This window comes from Tachypleus tridentatus, chromosome 2 (assembly GCF_004210375.1).
Source record: "Tachypleus tridentatus isolate NWPU-2018 chromosome 2, ASM421037v1, whole genome shotgun sequence".
In the NCBI taxonomy this organism is placed as follows: Eukaryota; Metazoa; Arthropoda; class Merostomata; order Xiphosura; family Limulidae; genus Tachypleus; species Tachypleus tridentatus.
This window is the reverse complement of record NC_134826.1, coordinates 30,794,178-30,816,157: the sequence shown is the minus strand read 5'-3', so window position 1 is coordinate 30,816,157 and position 21,980 is coordinate 30,794,178. Positions and strand designations below refer to the sequence as shown.

Genomic DNA, 21,980 nt, shown 5'->3' with positions numbered 1-21,980 from the left:
GGAGTTGGCTGTTGTTGAGTTGGTTTCTTCTAACAATAGTACATTACCTACGGAGTTTATACTAAACATTTTCATTGACTTTACGTAAGTCTGAATTACCTTCAGGTTTGTGTTCTCCTACACGTGTTTTGAATTTGACACACAATAATGGTTTGGATTTTACTTTATTTCAGGAGGATATTTTGTGGATTACAGAATAATTTTCATTCTCGCGTACCACATCAGTTTTGGAGTGTATCAAACACTGATTGATCGTCTCTTTCAAAGGGCTGATTTAATTTAATTTAAGCTATCTTTTAAAGCACCGTGCGGTGACAACAGATGTTAACTTTCTCCAATGTTTAGATATACGACAGGGTTATATTTCTTCCATAATCGTAGTGGAGAAACAATAGTTCATTCATTTTTCACTGTCCCAGTGTACAGGGTTTATGGGCTTTGGTGTTTAATTTGTTGGAGATAATTTTAGGTCGTATTTTATTGTATCAAGAAGAAGAATTGGTGACTTTGATTGGTTATTCACGTAGTTTGAGTTCACATTATCGCAAACTGTTCTGCTTTTATACATGTTTGGCAAAATTTGTGGTACATTATGCATGTGCTAAAATTTTGACATGTAGTGTTCGTGCATATTTTATACATTTCTTTAAAAGCTCGACTTTAAAATAAAATCTGTTTACCTACGGTTCAAAAGACAGTTTATCAGACTTTTATAATATCTACGTGGATCATAGTTATTTGGTGAATGAGAATCTACAGGGATACATATTGTGTGAGAAGTTTCAATAATATTTTACGTGAGTGTTTACTGTCTTTTATTTGACAAATTTCTTACCAGTATTCCCCTGGGCAGTGTATTATAACACGAATATTGTAATTAGTTGTGTATTTTATTGTTATGTAATGTTAATAACATATTCTATTCTAAGAATATGATGTAATAAAGAAAATAATGAAAAAAAGCGGTATATCTGCGGACTCACACCGCTAGAATCCGGTTTCGATACCCCTGGTTGGCAGAACAGAAGTAGCTTTTTGTGTAGCTTTGTGCTTACTTCCAAAATAATCAATCAGTCAACCGAGAGAAATTATAATACGTGACATACTTTATTCATTTACCTCGAAAAGTTATAAAAAAATCCATTAATTAGCGTTTTCTAAAACGTTTGATTAGTTCATAAATAATGTTGTATGGCAAGGATTTATGCATTAACATTAACATTACAAAGTATTGTACCCTCTGTTATTTTTTATTAAGAACAAGAACTAACATTACGATACTAATATGTCTGTCTGTTTGTCTCTGGTATTTGGGTATATATAATTGTTATACCCAGAAGGGTCAAGTACACTGAGACCTCTTCCTCCTTCCATTACATTGTTGGAATTGACTGATTAATATGGAGTAATATCAACTTTAGACTGGTCCTTTTCAGGGCAATGTCCATTTATATTTTTCTTCTTTTGTTTAAGTCTATTACGTAGGTGGCTGTTTTAATTTAGCACTATTTTAATAATTATTATTATTATTTAAATTTGATTTTATCAGATGTACAAATTTAACGGGGAAAGGTGTTGGAAGCAATAGCACTCTGGATATTGAAGTGTAATACTGTGAATTTATCCATGTTTAACAGAGTTCATGATGTATGTTAACATTTGTGGTAGGTATTTTTCGATGTTTTTCATAATTATTTTAATGATTATATCTGTTAGATTGTTTTCATTATTTGGATTTGTGTATTCTGTCAATATTTCAGAAAAGGTGGAAGTAATGGTATTGATTAGTGTGTTTTCAATATTCATAGGTGTGGTTTTGTGTGTGTATTCAGTTGTTTTAGGTAAATCTTCATTATTTATTAATGGTTTTTCCTGCATGAATGATGTTTTCTTGACTACTGTAGCATATGAGTTTGTTTGTGTATTTGTGTTTTGTGGTGTTTCAGTAGTTGTTGATTTTGATTGTTCTTGGATTTTGTTTGTTTGTGGCTTGTTCATGTTTGAATTTTTAAGCTGGTATAGGTGTGCCTTAATAGATTTGTATTTTTGACATCCTTTGTAATTTGCCGTGTGTTCTTCTCCACAATTACAGCATTTAGGTTTGGGGTTTCGTTTGGTACACTGAGATATGTGGTGATTTTCTCCACAGCCTACACAGCGCGCAGTTGCTTGGCATGCTGCTGCTACATGTCCAAACTTTTTGTAACACTATGTTACAACCACTGATGGTGTTTTGGTTTGTTCTACTGTGTATTTATGATACCACAATGTGATACCATCATTTATTATCTGGGTTATTTCTTGGGTATTTTCCGTAACTACTTTAATTAGATTAGTTGGTTTTTTAGTTATATTAGAAATTATTCGTTCAACTGAAACGTGTTTTATGTTTAGTTCAGTTAATTCATCCTTAATATCTTCTATGTTAATAGAGTGGTGCAACTCCCGGATTACAAAAGGTTTGGATAATAATATGGACATTGCCTTAGTGCTTAGTTTGAATTTCGCGTCAGACTACACAAGGGCTATTGCGCTAGGCGTTTCTAATTTGTTTTTAAAGTTTTAAACCAGCCCAGCCACTCTAAATATAGACTAAAATACAAAAGTCACGTCAATCTTCAACGTCGTGTCACTTAATAAACAACATAATTCTCTTCATCTTAATAAACGTAGCCAACAAAACTAAAATAACACAAACGCATAAACAACTTTACAATAAAAACATTATAAGAACTCACTCACTTTCTTTAGAAACCTTTAACATGGATCATCCACCCCTTTAGGTGGAAGTGATCTAACGAGCAATGAATACTTGTATAAAACAATGAAATTAACAATGATAAAATACGAAACTAAAATTATTAATCAAACATGATAAGCATAATGAACCTTTCCACAATAGTAAAAACAATCTTTCAACCCAAGAAGTACAATACAATGCTTGTTAAAACCTAAAATGCGTGTAAAGCAAAGATAAGCTCGGGAACAATTATAACATTAAACTTAACATACGTAATTGCTAAAATACGCATGTACACTACGCAACCCAAAATAAAATGCGTAATCCTCAATTTTAACTTTAAACGCATAAGTAAATATCAACTTCTGAAAACAAAATATATATAGACAAAGTAACCTAATCTCTAGTGGGAACAACCTAGTGTTATATGTCATGTGCTGAATTAAAATATTGTCTTTCTCCTGATTATAAATTGTATAAAGCACATTTGTGACAAAAAAGATGTAACAGGTGAGACTGACCAGTATGTCAGATTTTCTAGTTTAGGTCTCTCTAAGGTTGTAAACATCAGAATTTGCCTTACTAATACCTATACTATAATAAACAATTTAGGTTAAACGCAGCGTTTCAGAGAGGGTTTGTTTGTTTTGAATTTCGCGCAAAGCTACACGAGAGCTATCTGCGCAAGCCGTGCCAAATTTAGCAGAGGAAAGGCAGCTAGTCATCACCACCCACCGTCAACTCTTAGGCTACTCTTTTACCAACGAAGACTGGGATTGACCGTCACACTATAACGCCTCCACGGCTGAAAGGGCGAGCATGTTTAGTGTGACTGGGATTCGAACCCACGACCCTTGAATTAAAGTTAAGTGCTTTAAACACATGGCCATGCCGGGCCTTCCAGAAAGGGATAATAAAAAATAGGCTATGAACAACATGAAAAAGAAAGTCAGAATGAGAGATTAAATATTTGCTCTTAACAGTACTTCCAAGTGCCAGGTACCCACAGTTTTACAGAATGTAATTTTTCAAGTTATTTCAGATAGTTTGTTTTTATTAGCTAGCACTTTTACTAAATTTGATTAGACAAATAGCAGACGGCTGGCTACAAAACAGATATCAACATACTATCGACATTCAGTGAATAATTGTAATGATCTTATATTGATAAAAGAACGTTAGAAATAGACTGCTGTTTATCGTACCCAATAATTCATGAAAAACCATAGTTAAAACGATCCAACTATAACTTCAGAGAATTTTGTTTGTCCTCTAATTCGTCCAAGGCTTTTACATTTATATTTTTCAAATGTAGTTTAATCAACTAGGAATGACTCGGAATGTGTCATAGACTTCATAGCTGTAGTGCCAGGTAAATATAGGTTAGTCAATGGAAGTGGCTACTAGGGGTTTTTACAGGATGTTTCCAGATTCCTCTTTCATTGCATTACATACAGTCTATGCACTTTCGGTTAGTAAAGGGATATTCAGGTCAAAAACAGAAATACTATTTATATATATAAGTGGTAAAACATTAGTTTTTCAGTTGCATTTCATTTTCAGATATCATTAGTCATTTGAGGGATTTCTTTTTTACACATGGTTTGTACATATTTCCAAGATGGACACTTTACTGAGTGAGATGTCTTTTTAAGTCACAGGCAGGTCAGGTGCCACCCTGTGTAAACGTTGATTGTGTACCCTTCCCAATGAACTTTTCCTGCATGGTCTGTAGACAGCAAAGTTGTTATGTTCTACTTGTAAATGTTACCGTAGAATCCGTTCTCCCTGACAGGGAGTTTTTCGCTCGACCAGAGAACAGCTGATGATGAGAACCAACTTTCTGACATTCATGATACCCTCTAAGGATCTACCGCCATGTGCAAATACATATGATGCATCCCACCAATCCTGATCATATGCAATGGCATAAATACAAAAATGGGTTTCTGTACGTAAAAAGTAATTAGGCCCATTATATTTACTTTCCTGTAATCGTAATTACAATTCTAGCTGATCTGGCTCGAACATCCGCAAATGCGGGAGCAAAATTACATATCACATGCTACTTACTGTTCTTTAATAAACTAAATTAGAAAGTAAACTGTTATCTAAATAATTAAGCTCAGCGGACATGAATAATTTTATCCTTATGTACTTTTATTCTTTATGTTGTCACTAGTACATTTTTTTTTAATGATAAATCTCTCACAATACAAAGCACAGGTACATCTACAAGTCTAACTCGTTGAAACTTCTGAGACTACTCATTGTTCATATATAAGTTGTGTGCCAAGTAACTGATTGACGATCATAAATATATGTAGTAATTTTCGACTTCCCAACTTCAATGCCAATAACGTCAATTAGAAAATTCATCAACATTACAGGCTACCATATATTCAATGAAAATTCGGTTAACCTGTAAGTGGGTATTTTGTAAATTTGCTAAAGTTTTTTGGTTTGATTTGTTTGGAAATTCGCTAAAACTACACCAAGGCCATCTATGTTAGCCTTCAATAATTTAACAGTGAAAGACTAGAGGAAAATTAGTTAGCTATCACCACCGACCGCCAACTCTTTGGCTACTCTTTTGCCAACGAATAGTAGCACTTACCATGACATTACAACACCTCCTTTGGTTTGGTGGGACGAAAATTTGAACCCGTGATCCGTAAATTGTGATTCGAGTGCTTGGCTGCAAAGTTTAAGATGTTTGCTGTGAGAATGCTGCTGCTGCTTTACAAAATAGTTTGTATTATTTGGTGAGTTTGGCGAATAAATCGCTGTTGGCTTTTATTTTTAATTATAATAAATGTAAGGTATTTTGGATACCATAAGTTGAATTAGTAATATAGCATTGATGGAAATAACCTTAACTCAACAGTGTTATGTTTATTTGTTTGTTTTTAATTTCACGCAAAGCTATCCAAAGGCTATCTGCTCTAGCCATCCATAATTGAACAGTATAAGACTAGAGGGAAGGCACCGTCAACTCTTGGGCTACTCTTTTACCAACAAATAGTGATATTGACTGTAAAATTATAACGCCCCTGACAGCTGAAAGAGCGAACATGTTTGATGTGACGGGGATTCGAACTCGCAATCCTCAGATCCAGAGTCGATTCCCCTAACCACCTAGCCATCTCTGGCTGAAACTTCAGTCCAGACAGTGCTGACTAAAAGAATGAAGCTAATTTTTTTGTATTCATGCTTATAGGAATCACTGTGTGAGGATTTGCTGCCTCCTTTGATGGAAGAATATTGGTACACGATGATTACATTATGTACTAGCACAGTTTATGTCCAAACATATGAATTAGTTGGGAAACAGTTCAATGCAGGTGCGTGCACAAAAACTCAAAGGCGTATGCAAGATGAATAGCTACTGTGCAAAGAGGAAAGCAGATCATTTTAGAATTTCACAACAGCTTTAACTGTTAACGTTTAACACCTGTTTTTTGCTTTATTGCCATACTTTGTATATCTCTGAAGTAATCTCCTCCAACAAAAGCAATAAATAACAGCACAAGCTCCTTGGCATTATCCTGTAGAGCTAAATAAACGTACATTCACTTTATCTGGCGAAATTTTATTATACAAAAGTTTTTGGGCTGTGTTGAGAAGATTTATAAAGAATCTTAATATTCTACTTTATTTTGGTCAATCACTCTCTTAAGTCATTAGGATATTGCTAGTAGCAGAGCAAATTGAATTTTAGGTCGTTTTTACAGAAATGTGTTTGTGTCTTTCTTATAGCAAAGCCACAAAGGGCTATCTGCTCAGCCCACCGAGGGGAATCGAACCCCTGATTTTAGCGTTGTAAATGTGGAGACATACCGCTGTACTAGCGAGGGTAATTACAGAAATACTGAATATGATTCAAAATAAATTATAATTTATTTGTATAAATAATTGGATAGGCCGCATTTGTTGTATTATATTCTATTTCGGGAAGGGAATTGAATTGTTGGGAAAGGTTCAGAGGATGGCTTCTTGGATGCTTGACATGGAAAGGTTGTTATATGAAAATTTCAGAATTTTTTTTGAGAGAAGAACGGTTAGAGAGCATCTAAATGAACCATTTATGGGAACTGATAGTGTAAATGCGTTATCCATTTTCTTATACAGTAGGGAGAATGGTAGGATGAATTTGTTTTTAATTTCGCGCAAAGCTACACGAAGGTTTGGTTTGCTTTGAATTTCGCGCAAAGCTACATGAGGGATATCCGCGTTAGCCGTCCCTAATTTAGCAGTGTAAGACAGCTAGTCTTTACCACTCACCGCCACTAGGATTAAAGGACTCAAAAATATAAATATTTGCGGTGTAAGAGTCATATTTAGCTAATATATTTTATTTTTCTAACAGGGTGGTTGGCCTTTTGAATGTGTTGACTTCAAATATGATGGATGCAGTTTATTTAAAGGAGATTAAAGAAATAATTGACAAATATTTAAATTATAATGACTAGTTTTGAGTGTTTATTATTAATTTTGTGGATAGAATAGTCTAGATGGACCAACAGGCCCCTTGCTGTCCTTACATTATGTATTTAATTATTTAGCAATACATAATATTACGTATTATAATTCTATTTCGAATGTGTCTTCGATTTATTATGTTACATACGTTACGTATTGCTATTTCAAGTAACCGGAAATTTGAATTTAGAAGTTAGTTAACTGTTAATATCTATCATATTTATGTTATTTTCTAACAAGATTGACACACACAATTTCCTTTTTCAACACAAATATATTTTAATATACAAACATAAACAATAATACATTTTATAATAACAGTTATTACTAATAGTTATTACAAATGATGGTTTATATACAAGAGTTTTTACAAACTTACAGACAATACTGAGTCGTATATCGGTCAAGAACTGAATATTTAATCGACGAGCAAATTAATTCTGAGTTTATATTGTTGAACTTCGCATAAGCTAAAGACATCTTTCTTGGCTAGTATCACACCGGTTAGAAGTTCACTCCTTCGTAGAAATAATGCTCCCCGCTAATACAGCGGTATGTCTACGGATATTTACAACACTAAAATTAGGGGTTCGATTCCCCTAAGTGGGCTCAGCAGATAGCCTAATGTGGCTTTGTTATAATAAAACACACTCGTAGAAATAATAACGTCAGAGGTAATTTACTAAAGTTGAAAGGTTTGTAATGTTCGAGATCTCTAACGTTCCTATTCAAATTATGAAGTTTTCCGAAATAGACATTAATCCCAGTTATAGCTTCCTAGGCCTATAGCACACTTATTGTACCTGCCCAATAATATTCTCTTCCCCTGTCTCTCGGCTAGCCGCTTTTTATAGGAATCACACGAGACTCTAAAACCTTTACCAAAGTTCGCTTTCAACAATATTGTCAATTACTAGTATTATATACGCACAGTACATTGTTGATCCTTACTCAAAAATTAGGCCTAACATGGCCAGGCGGTTAAGGCACTCGACTCGTAATGTGAGGGTCACGAGTTCGAATCCCCGTTACACGTTTGATGCTCGCCCTTTCAGCCATGAGGATATTATACAGTGACGAGTGACGATTCTTTAGTAAAAGAGTAGCCCAAGAGTTTGCAGTGGATAGTGATAACTAACTCCCCTTCCTCTAGTCTTACACTGCTAAATTAGGGACGGTTAGCGCAGATATCCCTCGTGTAGCTTTGCACGAAATTCTAAACAAACACATACTCAAAAATTATCTGAACGTTCCGAAAACAAGCGTAGGTACTAAAATAAATTTACAACGGTAAATCCATTACAAGTGTTAAAGAACAAAGAACATGGCGTTACCTTTCAATTAATTGTTTTCTTTCTCCCTGGCCCGGCATGGCCTAGCGCGTAAGGCGTGCGACTCGTAATCCGAGGGTCGCGGGTACGCGCCCGCGTCGCGCTAAACATGCTCGCCCTCCCAGCCGTGGGGGTGTATAATGTGACGGTCAATCCCACTATTCGTTGGTAAAGAGTAGCCCAAGAGTTGGCGGTGGGTGGTGATGACTAGCTGCCTTCCCTCTAGTCTTACACTGCTAAATTAGGGACGGCTAGCACAGACAGCCCTCGAGTAGCTTTGTGCGAAATTCAAAAACAAACAAACAAAAAACTTTCTCCCTGCACTAGTAGCAGCAACATTATTGTAGAGCTTTACTTTTTAATTAGTTTACTGTGAGCTGCAAGTATTTAAAAGCAATATTATCTGGCTTTGAGAACAACCTTATAAGTATTACGCAAAATATTTTCAGGCCCTATATTATCAGATCTCGGAGCCATTAGAGTCCTTAGCTATCATATTACTTTCTACTAGATGAGTAGACAGATAAAAATTAGTTTCTGGGTAATTTAGTTCAGTGCTCAGTTGTGTTTTAAATATAATTTTTGGATAATATTATAATATTTTCTAAAGTAAATATTCTTTAAAACGCAAAAGAAATGTTATGATTATAACATCATAGGTATGGTATGGCCTTAATGTTACTATAATTCCAGAACTTACCTCGTGAAGTTAAGCAATAGACCAATTTAACTAAAACGACATGGAACTCGTTGGGGCACATAGTTTTTGATGAGAAAGTTATAATAAAATGTGCACGATACATCACGAACCAGTATTTGTTATTTTGCACTTTAAGTTTTCCTTGTTCAAGGTCTGTGAGGAAAACCAGTTCATTGGATTTGTTCTGTCTTATCAACTACAAGTTCAATCACTCTCTCAGAAATGCTTGAATAGTGGTGTATTGTTTTGAAGCCCAACTTTATATTGTTATTCTTGTTTCCTGATTCATCCTGAGAATCCTACAGATGGTTCGTGTTTATTTCGCGGAAACTCATTTATTAATATAAGTCACTTGTAGAGAAAAATTTAGACATGTCCAAACATTGTTTTGGTCTCTGCTGATAGCAACCACGCTATTTTATTGTTCTTCCTTAAAACCAGCAATATCTATTAGTTTTGAATTTAACTATCACTAATAAAACATTTGTGTTATGGTTGAAATAACTGCTAATTTGACCTTTCTATAACTAAATTAGAATATATATTTGTAGTGCAGTATATTGAAATAATCGAAATTTCCATGTATTTTTGCAGTAGTTCATTGTACCTGCATCAACCGGATATACAAACTTCGTTAAAGGTTACACACTACTACAGCTATTCCATAGAAGCTTGTACCAGATTAATAAACACTGTGACTGTTTCTACTCCTGGGGAGCAAGGCTATCTCAAGAAGTAACATATATGTTTATAAGTTGGTACGAAATGAAGGTTTTCTTTCTTGCCCAGTCACTAACTACTGTATCTGTCGTACGTTAGCCGATTAATCCAGGTATTAGTAGAAAGGCTATATTATTATGTGATTCTTGTATGAAACAAAATACTAAAATATCGAGCATGACAACAAATCTTAAATAATTGAAATGTTTAATAAAATCAGTCACAAAACTTAATGTGAAAAACTCTTTATGACTACAAACTTTAAACAATTATAAATATACAACACTAATCTTGCTAAACGTCTATTTCTTAACAGAATTCAGTGTTTGAATATTACAGACACACTAGCTGTGGGATATCATTACATCATGTTTGATGCTACAGACCAGACTTTGACATGTAGAGCGTCATTAGGTTCGAGTACTAATGCTTTGCTCAGGTCTTTCAAACTAGCTTCTATAAACATAAACATCTCGGACAGGCTCAACTGTCGTTATCTTAGATTTAGTTTCATACCTGGATGTAATGTGAGAACTTTTTACATTAAATATTTAGTATCATACTCGATATCAGGAAAACTGTTCACGTTTCAGCGTTGATGTCATATCTGGATGTCAAGAGAGAAATATTCATGTTTTAACCTCAGAGCAATTTCTATTATTTACAGTCTATGACTGGTAACTTGGCTGTTAGAGTTTTCATCGTTAAAATACAGTGAACTTAATACTGCAATACAGTGTAAAAGTTAGAACTATACGGGGTAATTTTAACAGTGCGACAGATTATAAATCTGATCACACACCTCATGCACTCTCTGCAGTTGTATCAGCATAATTATGTACTCTAACTGCTTAAACTAATAAAACGTGGTGATAAACACTCTTTAAATACAAGAATTTCATAAAATTCAGCAAATCTGTGCCTAAAAGTTGGCAATGAATAATCAATAATAATCATCTACCTGTGTGATTTTTTTGAAAACTTAAGCCAGAAACTGCTAATCTAGTCTGCTTAGTTTAACTAATACTTATGTATCTATCTGCACGTGCTTTCACTGTTTACACCCTATGATTTTGCTGCTCTAAATATTTAGTCTGCATGACTAAAACACCCCATCTTTGTTCTTAGATCAAACTGTAATGAAAATTTTAAACCGATAAGCTGACGTTATTTCTTTGTTTGTGTGTATGTGTAGGCGTGGGCAAAATATTTTTGTTGAATAACTTTACACACGTGATTTATATTTAGACCAAATTTGATACATAATTGTAGGTTGTAAAGATTTATCTGTGATAAATAAACAATACACCCATGAAAGTTAAGGATGATTCTTCTATAAAATAAAATTTCTGTATTTTCTGTGCGAAAACAAAATAGGAAGAAATTCAATAAGAATTTGAGATTTTGTATATCGTGTATTTATTAACGGATTGCCTTGAAATATGGTATATGAAGTAAGGGTGCAGTAGAGCATATCCACTAGAAATGTTAGTTTGGATTACCACAGTCCAAGCGATAAAAAGTGAAAAATCGTTAAACTATTATTCTTATTAATAGCGCACAGTGCACCCTGCTGGTCGTTTTGGCCACATGACATACAACGATGTGTCTTGATGTTAGAATTATACGGCCAACTGTTTAATAATGCAGAAGCTTTGAAACGTTAGAACTATACGTCAAATATTTTGACAGTGTAGTGTTTTGTAAACTTTATGAAGTAAAACATAGGCGACAAGGCCTTTTGCTCAAAACCAGAGCTCATCAGGCCAGCTTGAATAAGATACATACAGAAATGGTGAGACGTTATTTGTTTGTACAATCAAAGACAAATTAGGTACATTTTTCAAAACTTAAACTTCTCAAGATTGAAGCAGAGTTTCCTTTTATTATGTAAATATTTTATTATTCAACTAAGAATTTTAAATAAACACTGTAAATGAAATATTTTCAATATTTTTTGTACCTTACAGAAGAACAATTATGAAAAAAAACATTTCACTTACCATTCTTTCCTTGAAGGTTTATATAGATGCTCATGAAAATGCTCTATATTATCACATTCCACTCATTTAATATTCTTTAACAAATAATACTTGACAATACAAGTCGTCATAATTTAAATCCATAAAGTTAGGTGATAATCTTTATTTCAAATACTTAAAATATTTTAAGGCCCATGTTATGGGTATTATATTTATATAATATTAAGTGATATTACAACAAAATAAAAATCTTGTAACAAATGCTGTTCATTCTATACACAAAACAGAAGTACTTGTACTAAATAAATTTTCACAATGAAATTATCTAAATTTTACATGTATGTATAAATTACACAAAAATAGATTTTTCATAAAGCAACTTCTAAGTCTTTTGATCTATAGAAAAATAATTGATGGTTAATTTTTTAACATTATGTGATGAACAGAAGAGTTTATCCATGGTGAGCCTTTTCACGTTCATGGCTTACAAGCTCCTGTACCTCTTCTTCCAATTGTTGTTGACGTATTAAATCCCAGTAAAGTCCTCGATGTTTCTTTAGACTCTTATGGGTGCCCACCTAGTAAGCAAAATATACTGAAATGTAATACTTAAATGATATTAGTGTAAACAATATAAAATAATTTTAGTCTCCTCATGATTATTTTAATGAGTTTCAAAGGATTAAAAGACCTAATTGCTTTCCAAAATCAAATCAAACTTTATAAAATGTAACAAAATATAGAAACACATAAGAGAAAACTATAACTATGTATTAAACCATACACAAGTATTTAATTTATTCAAATAACTATAAAAACTATATTTCCAGAAAAACAAACTATATATACTAGTTTACCTCAGCAATAAATCCTCCTGCCAGTACTGCTATTACATCTGCATTTTGAATTGTGCTCAAACGGTGGGCTATCACTAGTACAGTTCTTCCTAGGAAAAGAACAGGTAAAACATCTATAGAGGTAAATCTACTTTATAATATGGTCCTTTCATTTAAATTTTCTTAGATCATGAAAGTCAATTTAAAAAAAAAAATCAAAGTATAAGCCTATCTAATGGTGAAAATGAAATAATTCCATTGACTGGGTAACTAGATTTATGTTGTCTGGAAGAGATAGAAACTTAAGAGTCATTTGAAACCTGTAAAATAGTTTTTTTAGATGTTATGTAACATAAGATTTAGTAATATCACAGTATTTGTAGCTTTACAACCAATCAGATGACTTTAATCTGTACAACCTTACTGTTGTATACAAATTCATCCAAACAAATAGTTTATTGTTTGATAATTCATAAAAATATATTCATATCATACTGTCTAAAAAAAACCAATAAAATTTATAAACCTTTTTGTGTAACTACTTGTATTTGGAGTCCTTTGACATGTATTTAAAAGTTATGAGACTATGAATATGAAATATCAAAAAAACAAAACCACACAACTCTATTTAAGACCATTTGCAGTTGTTTGTGAAAGCTTTTAAGTTTGTTTTGTTTTGAATTTTGCGGAAAGCTACATGAGGGCAATCTGCACTAACCGTCCATAATTTAACAGTGTAAGACAAGAGGGAATGCAGCTAGTCATCACCACCCATCGCCAACTCTCAAGCTACTCTTTACCAACAAATAATGGGATTCACTGTCAAATTATAACACCCCCACGGCCAAAAGGGCAAGTATGTCTGGTGGAATGGGGATTAGAACCTACGACCATCAGATTAAAAAGCTTTTATACGGTCTTCACAGCTCACCTCTGAACATATGAGGCAAAAATTATTTTGCTCATATGTTCAGATGCGAGATGAGAAGAGCTTTCTAAAACCTTTCACTAACAATTGCAAGTGGTCTTAAATAGTTGTTCGTTTTTTTGTTTTGATATTTCAGGTTTGTACTCTCATAACATTTCTGATTCTGTATTGGATAAGGAATGTTAACTATAATTCTAATGTTATGTATTTATATCAAATGTGGCAAGCTTTTAGTAAAATGTGCAATGAAATTGTACATTAGAAAGCCAGATGCATTATAAATGTGTTTGTACTCAAGTTACATCTATGTATTGACATCAGTGGGATTCAGATTTTCAAGCCACAATTAAAGGTGATGTTCATGGGAAGAATAAAAATATATTTTTTCTAACATGTAGTCTTTTCAGTGTCCTCATTTACTGTGTCTGGTATTTACACTCCTCTACCCAAACTGTCTTTCAATTAGCAATATAGTGTAAAATGAATCTATACAAATATAAAACCACTGTTGTCTGTCCATATAACTATTTCACAGGGTGTGGATCAATCTTAACACACATTGGTTTGGAGGTCCATTTGGTCCATAAGGTGTTGCATACACATTTTCAGTTTTGTGTTTTATAGGCACATTTGCAGTTTCTACCACTAGTTTGCCACATGTAGATGGACCTTCACTAAATTTGGTGTAGAGGTTCCTTGGATCCATGGAAAGAAATGTATACAAATTGTCCGTTTCACATTTTGTGTTTTGCAGATTTTGCATTTTTTTATAATTACATAGACAGGAAGCAACTTTTCATGTCCTACAATAAAATTTCATTAATCATGAATTCACATAACTTTCACCATCCAGAGGATGGGTACTCCAATTATTAAATGATAATTCTAACACTAAATAAATATTATCATGATGGATGACACTTTGTGAAAATTCATGACATATGCACTTTGAATCCCTATACATATAAGGTTAAATTCAAATTTCCTGTGTTCAAGTCAAGGAAACCAAACCAATATTATTTCAAAAATACAATAAAAGTAACACTTACAATAGGGAAATTCTGATTTTAATGATAACATTTAAACCATTAGTACTGGGCCATCATCAGGGAACAGTTAAATTCAATGAAAGTTACTGTATTTTTGAATTAATTAATTACTAAGTTTCTACTGCTAACTAAAATGCTAAAACTTTATTTTACTACCACAGCTTGTTTCAAACCTTCCTCATTAAAGTATAATAGTAATTACGAGAACCAATTTTTATTTTAATTCAACTCCTTAAAACATATGAAAGAACTATCAATATTCAGAATGATCATTCAATGCACTTACACTTTTTCTGTACAATCTTTAAATAATCACATCATGTTTAAGTGACATATACATCTGATTTCAGGGTATACTCTTATTAATGGTTTTAAAATATTCCATTCAGTTATATAGTTACCTCAATAAAAATACAGAAACTGAAACAAAGACAAAACTTTTTTTCTGGTGAAACTACTTTTCAGATTCAAAACAAAGAAGTGTTAAACTGTAACAACAGGTCTCAGTCCTAAACTGATTAACAATAATATTGGAACTACTCCAAAATGTGGCAGTGCTCTATTACAGCTACAATATCACACATGTAAAATGCAGTATCTAGGTTTGAAGTGTTAATACAAATTATAAAAAGTGTTTAATAAATCCATATTTCACTTTTTTGTTATGGTAAAATATGTGAAATATGGATTTATTACACACTTTTTATAACTTGTATTAACTCTTCATCTTCCACAACTAAAATTTTTCAAATACTTTATTACAATGTTAATTGTAATAAATTGTAATAACTATAAATTAGAAAGCTATATTTTGGTAATAACATGATCATTTTCTACTATATCTAAAATTTAAAAGAAATTCACAACCTACTTATTACTTGACATTAAAAGTAGTTACATCATGAGAGAAAGAAGTTTTTATGTCAGATTGTCCACTTTTGTTGAGATGTATTGATATATTGATGTATTAGGTACCACAAAAACTTTAATACCTCTCAACAAGGTTTGTGTGTCACTTAAGCATCTAACAAATATGACATTACAGATTGTCAAATTATCTACGCAATCCTTGTTAGGTTTTCATATGGTACCAATGTAAAGCTTTCACAGAAGGTGTATAGGATCTGTTAGGTCTTACAGAGCAATATTAAAAGTCCATCAGACAAATGTTTCTATATTTTTATTCAATATAAACATTAAATATTCTTTGGTTACCTCTGTAGAAAAAATTACAAACCCCTACATTCACTGTCTTCATTTTATGTGACAACTGTTTCAGATGTAACGTACACTAGAAGTTGTTAGTACAAAATTAAAAACAATGAAAGGTGAGTATCAGAAGAAGTTATGCCACCATTAGAGGGAGTGAATATATGGTATATGATATATTTATATTTGTTTACATATGATAGCTTTTTATTTGTTAGAATGTTCATACTCAGCATATAAGAAGAACAGTTTTATCAAATGTTATGATTACCTTTCGTAACACGGTCCAATGCTTCCTGAACTACTTTTTCAGATTCAGAATCTAGAGCACTTTAAGAAAGAGAATGAAGATGGAAAATACAAATCTGAATATAATGTATCCTTAACCTCCACAAAATTAGTACTCTTACATGAATATTTAGTTTCTGACATAAGATTTTCATGAACATATTAACTTACTTCTAATTAGTATTTACTTTCAAACAATCATTCTTTCCCTCATAATTTTGTAGTTCTATGACAAGAGATATTTCTTCACATACATTATCAACTTTCAAACATGGACTAATCTCTGAACAATTACTAGATGTATACTTCTGTATTCAATATAATTCAGTATAAAAATCCTGAAGGGATTATAAATTATTTCATGAGAGGTTCTAGAGTTCATGGTCTTTTTCTTTTCTTTTCTGCTAATCAATGTTTTTCAAGGAAATGTATTATTTGCCACAAAAATCTAGAACCAATGTTCTTGAAATGTTATTAGTTCCATAGTATCAGAACAAATGTTTTTAAACATATTATTGGTCAGAACAAGTGTTTATGAGTATTGTTAGCCACAAAAAAGGTTTAATCAATGTTTATTATTGTTTCATTAACCACAAATTGGAACCAATGTTATGAACGTGTTATTAACATTCAAAGGCTAACTATGCTCTACACTTCAAGGTTCAGGTGCATATATACTTAACCATTCTTCTTTGGATGTTACAGAAATCTCAAAGTGCAGTAAATATACACAGACTTCAGTTCAGTAAAATAACAATTTTAAGAAAGATATAAACATCTAAAGTCCCATCAACTAGTAAGTTTATAAATACAAACCTTGTGGCTTCATCTAATATTATGATAGCAGGATTTTTCAGCAGTGCTCGTGCAATAGCAATCCTCTGCTTCTGTCCACCTGATACTGTCACACCACGTTCTGCAACTACTGTATTGTAACCATTAGGAAAACTGCAAATGAATTCATCTGCATTTGCCATTTTTGCTGCTTCAATCACCTTAAACAACCAAGAATAAAATGCAAGTGCAAGTCACACCAACAGGAAAACTATATATAACAAAATGTCTTCTTCATTTCTTAGTGTCCTATACAAAGTGAAACTTAACATAGGTGTTTCTCTTCCTTAGATATGGTTCACATTAATCTAGAAATCATATATTACTAAGTTCTCACCATGATAACATTTTGTAATACAAATTAATTATAGAGCTCAAACATCAAATTAGAGAATAAAAATTACATTTTTTAAATATTCCTGTGCATTATCAGAGAAAAATATTTTTTTAAGAGAGCAACTAGTAAGTTGAATTTAATAAAATTTGCAACACATAAAAAGAGTTCAAACACAGAAACACAAGTATAGAGCAGGCTGTTCTGTGAAATAGAGAGTAGATATCAAATGTCAAATATCGCACATTCTCACCTTAATTTTTAATTAAATACAAGAATTTCAATAAATTTCTGACAAACATATATCTTACGTAAAAACAAAAGTTCAACCTAAATCTTAATTTTATGTTAAACTCAATTATGTTTCAATAACCTAGTAGTCTTCATCTAAGTTTTAAAAAAAAATGTGTAGAAAATTATATACACTAATAAAAAACAACAAATTCAATCAAACACAAAGAATTGAAAGTTCAATCTATATCCATGTTCTGATTACAAAGAATATTAAATATGCTCTGCCACAGAACTATTAACACTAATATCGAAAGTGCAATGTAGAACAAAACCTTGAAATAAATACTGAAACAGAAGAACAATTAACACTAATACTGAAAGTGCAATGTAGAACAAAACCTTGAAATAAATACTGAAACAGGAGAACAATTAGCACTAACACTGAAAGTGCAATGTAGAATAAAACCTTGAAATAAATACTGAAACAGAAGAACAATTAACACTAATACTGAAAGTGCAATGTAGAACAAAACCTTGAAATAAATACTGAAACAGAAGATTAATTAACACAAACACTGAAAGTACAATAATGGAGAACAAAACTCTTGAAATAAATATTAGAACAGAAAAACAGTTAAAACAAACATAGAAAGTATAATAATGGGGAACAAATATCTTGAAATCCTAAGTTAGATGACGACATAAACACAGACTATACCTCTGAATCTGTAGCATCAGGCCGACCATACCTAATATTTTCCATAACTGTGGTGGCAAACAAAACTGGCTCCTATGTGAATATAAATGAAATATTTCACACAACATGACATATAATTATGATAAAAATATAAGTAATGAAATATATGATCTCAGCATGATAAATAGTAGTCATGCTTTGTTCTTTTGCTTTCATTGATATGCTGTTATTAAAATTACTTTATAAATGATTCTGTAGCTAAAATATTCAGCCAATAAAAATATTACTTTAACTATCCACTCATAAAATTAATCTTTCTAATTCAAAAAAGCTACCTTCAAATTGTAAGTATGCTAAAGAAAATCATTCTCCCAGAATGAATATGCTGAAGAAGCTACTTGCTCAGTGTATCCTATATAAATCAGGTTCTCAGTGTGGGTGTGCTAAAGAAACCACTTTCCCAAGATATATCAAAGAAACAACTTTTTAGTGTAAGTAGCCTAAAGAAACCACCTTCCCAGGAAAAGTGTGATAAGAAACTACCTTCCCAGGATAAGTGTGATAAGAAACCATCTTCCCAGGATAAGTGTGATAAGAAACCACCTTCCCAGGATAAGTGTGATAAGAAACCATCTTCCCAGGATAAGTGTGATAAGAAACCATCTTCCCAGGATAAGTGTGATAAGAAATCACCTTCCCAGGATAAGTGTGATAAGAAATCACCTTCCCAGAATAAGTGTGATAAGAAACCATCTTCCCAGGATAAGTGTGATAAGAAACCACCTTCCCAGGATAAGTGTGATAAGAAACCACCTTCCCAGGATAAGTGTGATAAGAAACCCCCTTCCCTGCACAAGTAGGTTCAATTGTTTGAATTTAAATGAAATCAAGTTTATTAAAGGTATGAACAAATATTTTTAATACAACATTTTATTTAAATAAAATATATTTTATGGTAGAGTTTTAAGAACCAAAATGTGATAATAAACTGTAGTAAATAATAATGTTTCTTTATCTTTACTTCTCACTACTTTATAATGTTCAGTTATTTTATTAATGGATGTCATTTAGTTATCTACATCCATATTACATTGTGTTTCAATTTCACCATTATCATTATTTGACATTAGACACATCCATTTGTTTATGTTTTTGGTTTTCAATATTCCACAAACCATTTCTGACTATTAATGTCTGAAAAGTAAAAGTTAATTATTAAACATGAAGTGTGGAGTTATCCATGACAAAAGAAATTTATATTTTCACGGCATTTGTTTTCAGCAGTTCAGCACAATAGTTCAATGCAAAAGTATATTTTGAACTACCTCTGACAGATGCTGGCATGTCATGGGAGAAAACAGGGTGAATAGAAATGGGAGGTAGTAAAAGAAACTTTATAATAAGTATCTGTGAAAGAAGTTACATCACCCAGGGATTCTCAATAAAAGAAAGCCAATGAGGGAAAAATTTCAACAATTTAGCTCCCACTGGATCTGAATCCACCAGGTAGTTAGTTACCAGTACAACTGGTGACAGAAAGTATACCATTGACCTCCACAAAAAAAAGGACCTGAATGTGAAGAAAGGGATAAAGAGTGTGAAGATGATGATGGACAGGAAAGAGGATCAGGTGGCTTGGAAGCCTCTGATTGAAACAAACAGACCACAGAAGTTGAAGAGGTGAACTGCTGGAGGGTTCATGTAACCCACAGCCCAATATTGTCAGGAAAAGTATCACAGACATAATGTTTAAGGAAAGGAGCAAGATATAAGTTCCTGAGATAAGTGGAGAATAAACTGAAAATTGACACATGCCAAAATTGGGTTTCTATTATAAAAAATTATATATGTAATGCCAGAACTGAGGATAACATACAGGCTGATATGGAGGAAGGAAGGTGAAGCATATCAGTAGAAAATCCCTCAGGATTTCTGTGGAGAGCTTATAAAAGTAGATATATGGAAGAAAGATACTGGAGAAGGGAAGTAATGGTAAGACAAAAGTAAGAATACTGGGAATGTGAGAGATCAACAATTGATTTGGCAGCCACTTCTCAAAGAGGTAGTAAGGCATCCAACAACTTCTGATCCAAAAACAGATAGTCCACCTGATGGTAAGAAAGCACATACTGATAAGAAGCTCTTGGGGCTGTCGCATTTCAATGGCAGAGAAATTGATTTCCAAGGACCAGAATAGAAAGGAAATAGAAAAAATTGGTTGAGAATAATGTTCATGTAACAAGAAAGGATGAGAAAAAAAAAAGAGATAAAACATCACAAACCTGAGATACAAAATCTGTAAAGGTCAAGGTGAATCTTCAGGCTGTAATAGGAAAAGAAATGGCAAACTCAGGAGGAGGAAAAAAATGATCAAATACTTGTCACTGCAAATAAACTCAGCAGAATCTGGAAGATCCTGAATGATGGCATGGGACAAAGGTTAATCAGTGTAGCATTCAACCTCTTGACAAAGAAAGCAGAAGGATCTACTGTCAGGCTGCCAACACCTGAAGCCCGAGATAAAATATTGGTTATTGCTGTGACCCCCAAAGTGGTAACGTGGACTTTGGAAGTCATAACTCATGAAATCTGCATAAAATTTTGATTGCAGAAATAGAGCGACAGTAATAAACTGGGAGCAAAAGGGTTAAAGCAAATAAAAAACCCATTTCAAGCAAAAATAAATTACACATCATGTGGGAAGCACAAAGCATAAAAGGAAAATGGCTGTTCTTAAAAGTTGTTAAATGCAAAGTAAAAGCTTAGCATAGGAGTATAGTGGGAGCTATGTGCATCATGTGGACATGCTATGTAACTATTGGTTAACAGATGATACATGATGATTTGTATAAGAGAAATGTTGTAACATACTAATTCCAACAAGGAAGTGAAGTGCAAGGCTTGTGGCATGTGTAAAGAGAAAGTTTGCATAGAGAGGGCAGCACTAAATGAGAATAGTTAATCTTGTGAAGGAGGTAAGTACTATATCAGGAATTAAACTTTAGAGCAATTACTTTCATCTGTAGTTTATTATTGTAGCTTAGTGATAATAAAATCTGTTGAAGAAACTTCTCCTCTATACAAAATTTTGTTATGAAAAATTATGGACTAAGTTCCAATAGTGTCTCATATACAAGTTAAATCCAAACATTAGTAACATTCTACAAAAACCAACAACCAGTAACAACTCCTTTCAATCCATTTATTAGTTCTCTGGAGAAACAGTTCACCACAACCTCACCTGGTTGATAAATCCTAAAACATGTCCTCTAAGCCATTTTGGATCTAACTGATCCAAGTTTTTCCCATCCAATGTGATGCTTCCACTATCAACATCATAAAATCTCTCAAGAAGAGCAGCCACTGTAGACTTTCCTACAAAAAATTATCAGGAAAATTAATACTGTACCTATGTGTGTAAAGAAAAAGAAAAGCAAACACTTTTAAGCAAAAAGAATTCACATGGTGTGTTTTAATATCGTCCAACATATAACACAGTTTACCTTCACATTAGGAAAAAGTTTAGTGCATTTTCTACCATGTAAATACTAAATTTATTTATTTATAAAAGCTCTTCACTCTATTACTGATATTAAGTTGATGGAGTTTAATTTTA

At 32.6% G+C, this 21,980-nt stretch overlaps 1 protein-coding gene across 1 annotated transcript in view; it reads right to left on the bottom strand.

Moving 5' to 3' along the window:
* Positions 1–7,481: 7,481 nt before the first annotated feature.
* Positions 7,482–21,980, bottom strand: part of LOC143240280 (mitochondrial potassium channel ATP-binding subunit) — an 88,834-nt gene continuing 74,335 nt past the window's right edge. Inside the window, 6 exon segments of the mRNA XM_076482477.1 lie at positions 7,482–12,533; positions 12,813–12,901; positions 16,249–16,307; positions 17,082–17,260; positions 18,386–18,457; positions 21,606–21,739. Of these exon segments, the coding sequence (XP_076338592.1) occupies positions 12,408–12,533; positions 12,813–12,901; positions 16,249–16,307; positions 17,082–17,260; positions 18,386–18,457; positions 21,606–21,739 (659 nt within the window). The 3' untranslated portion in view covers positions 7,482–12,407.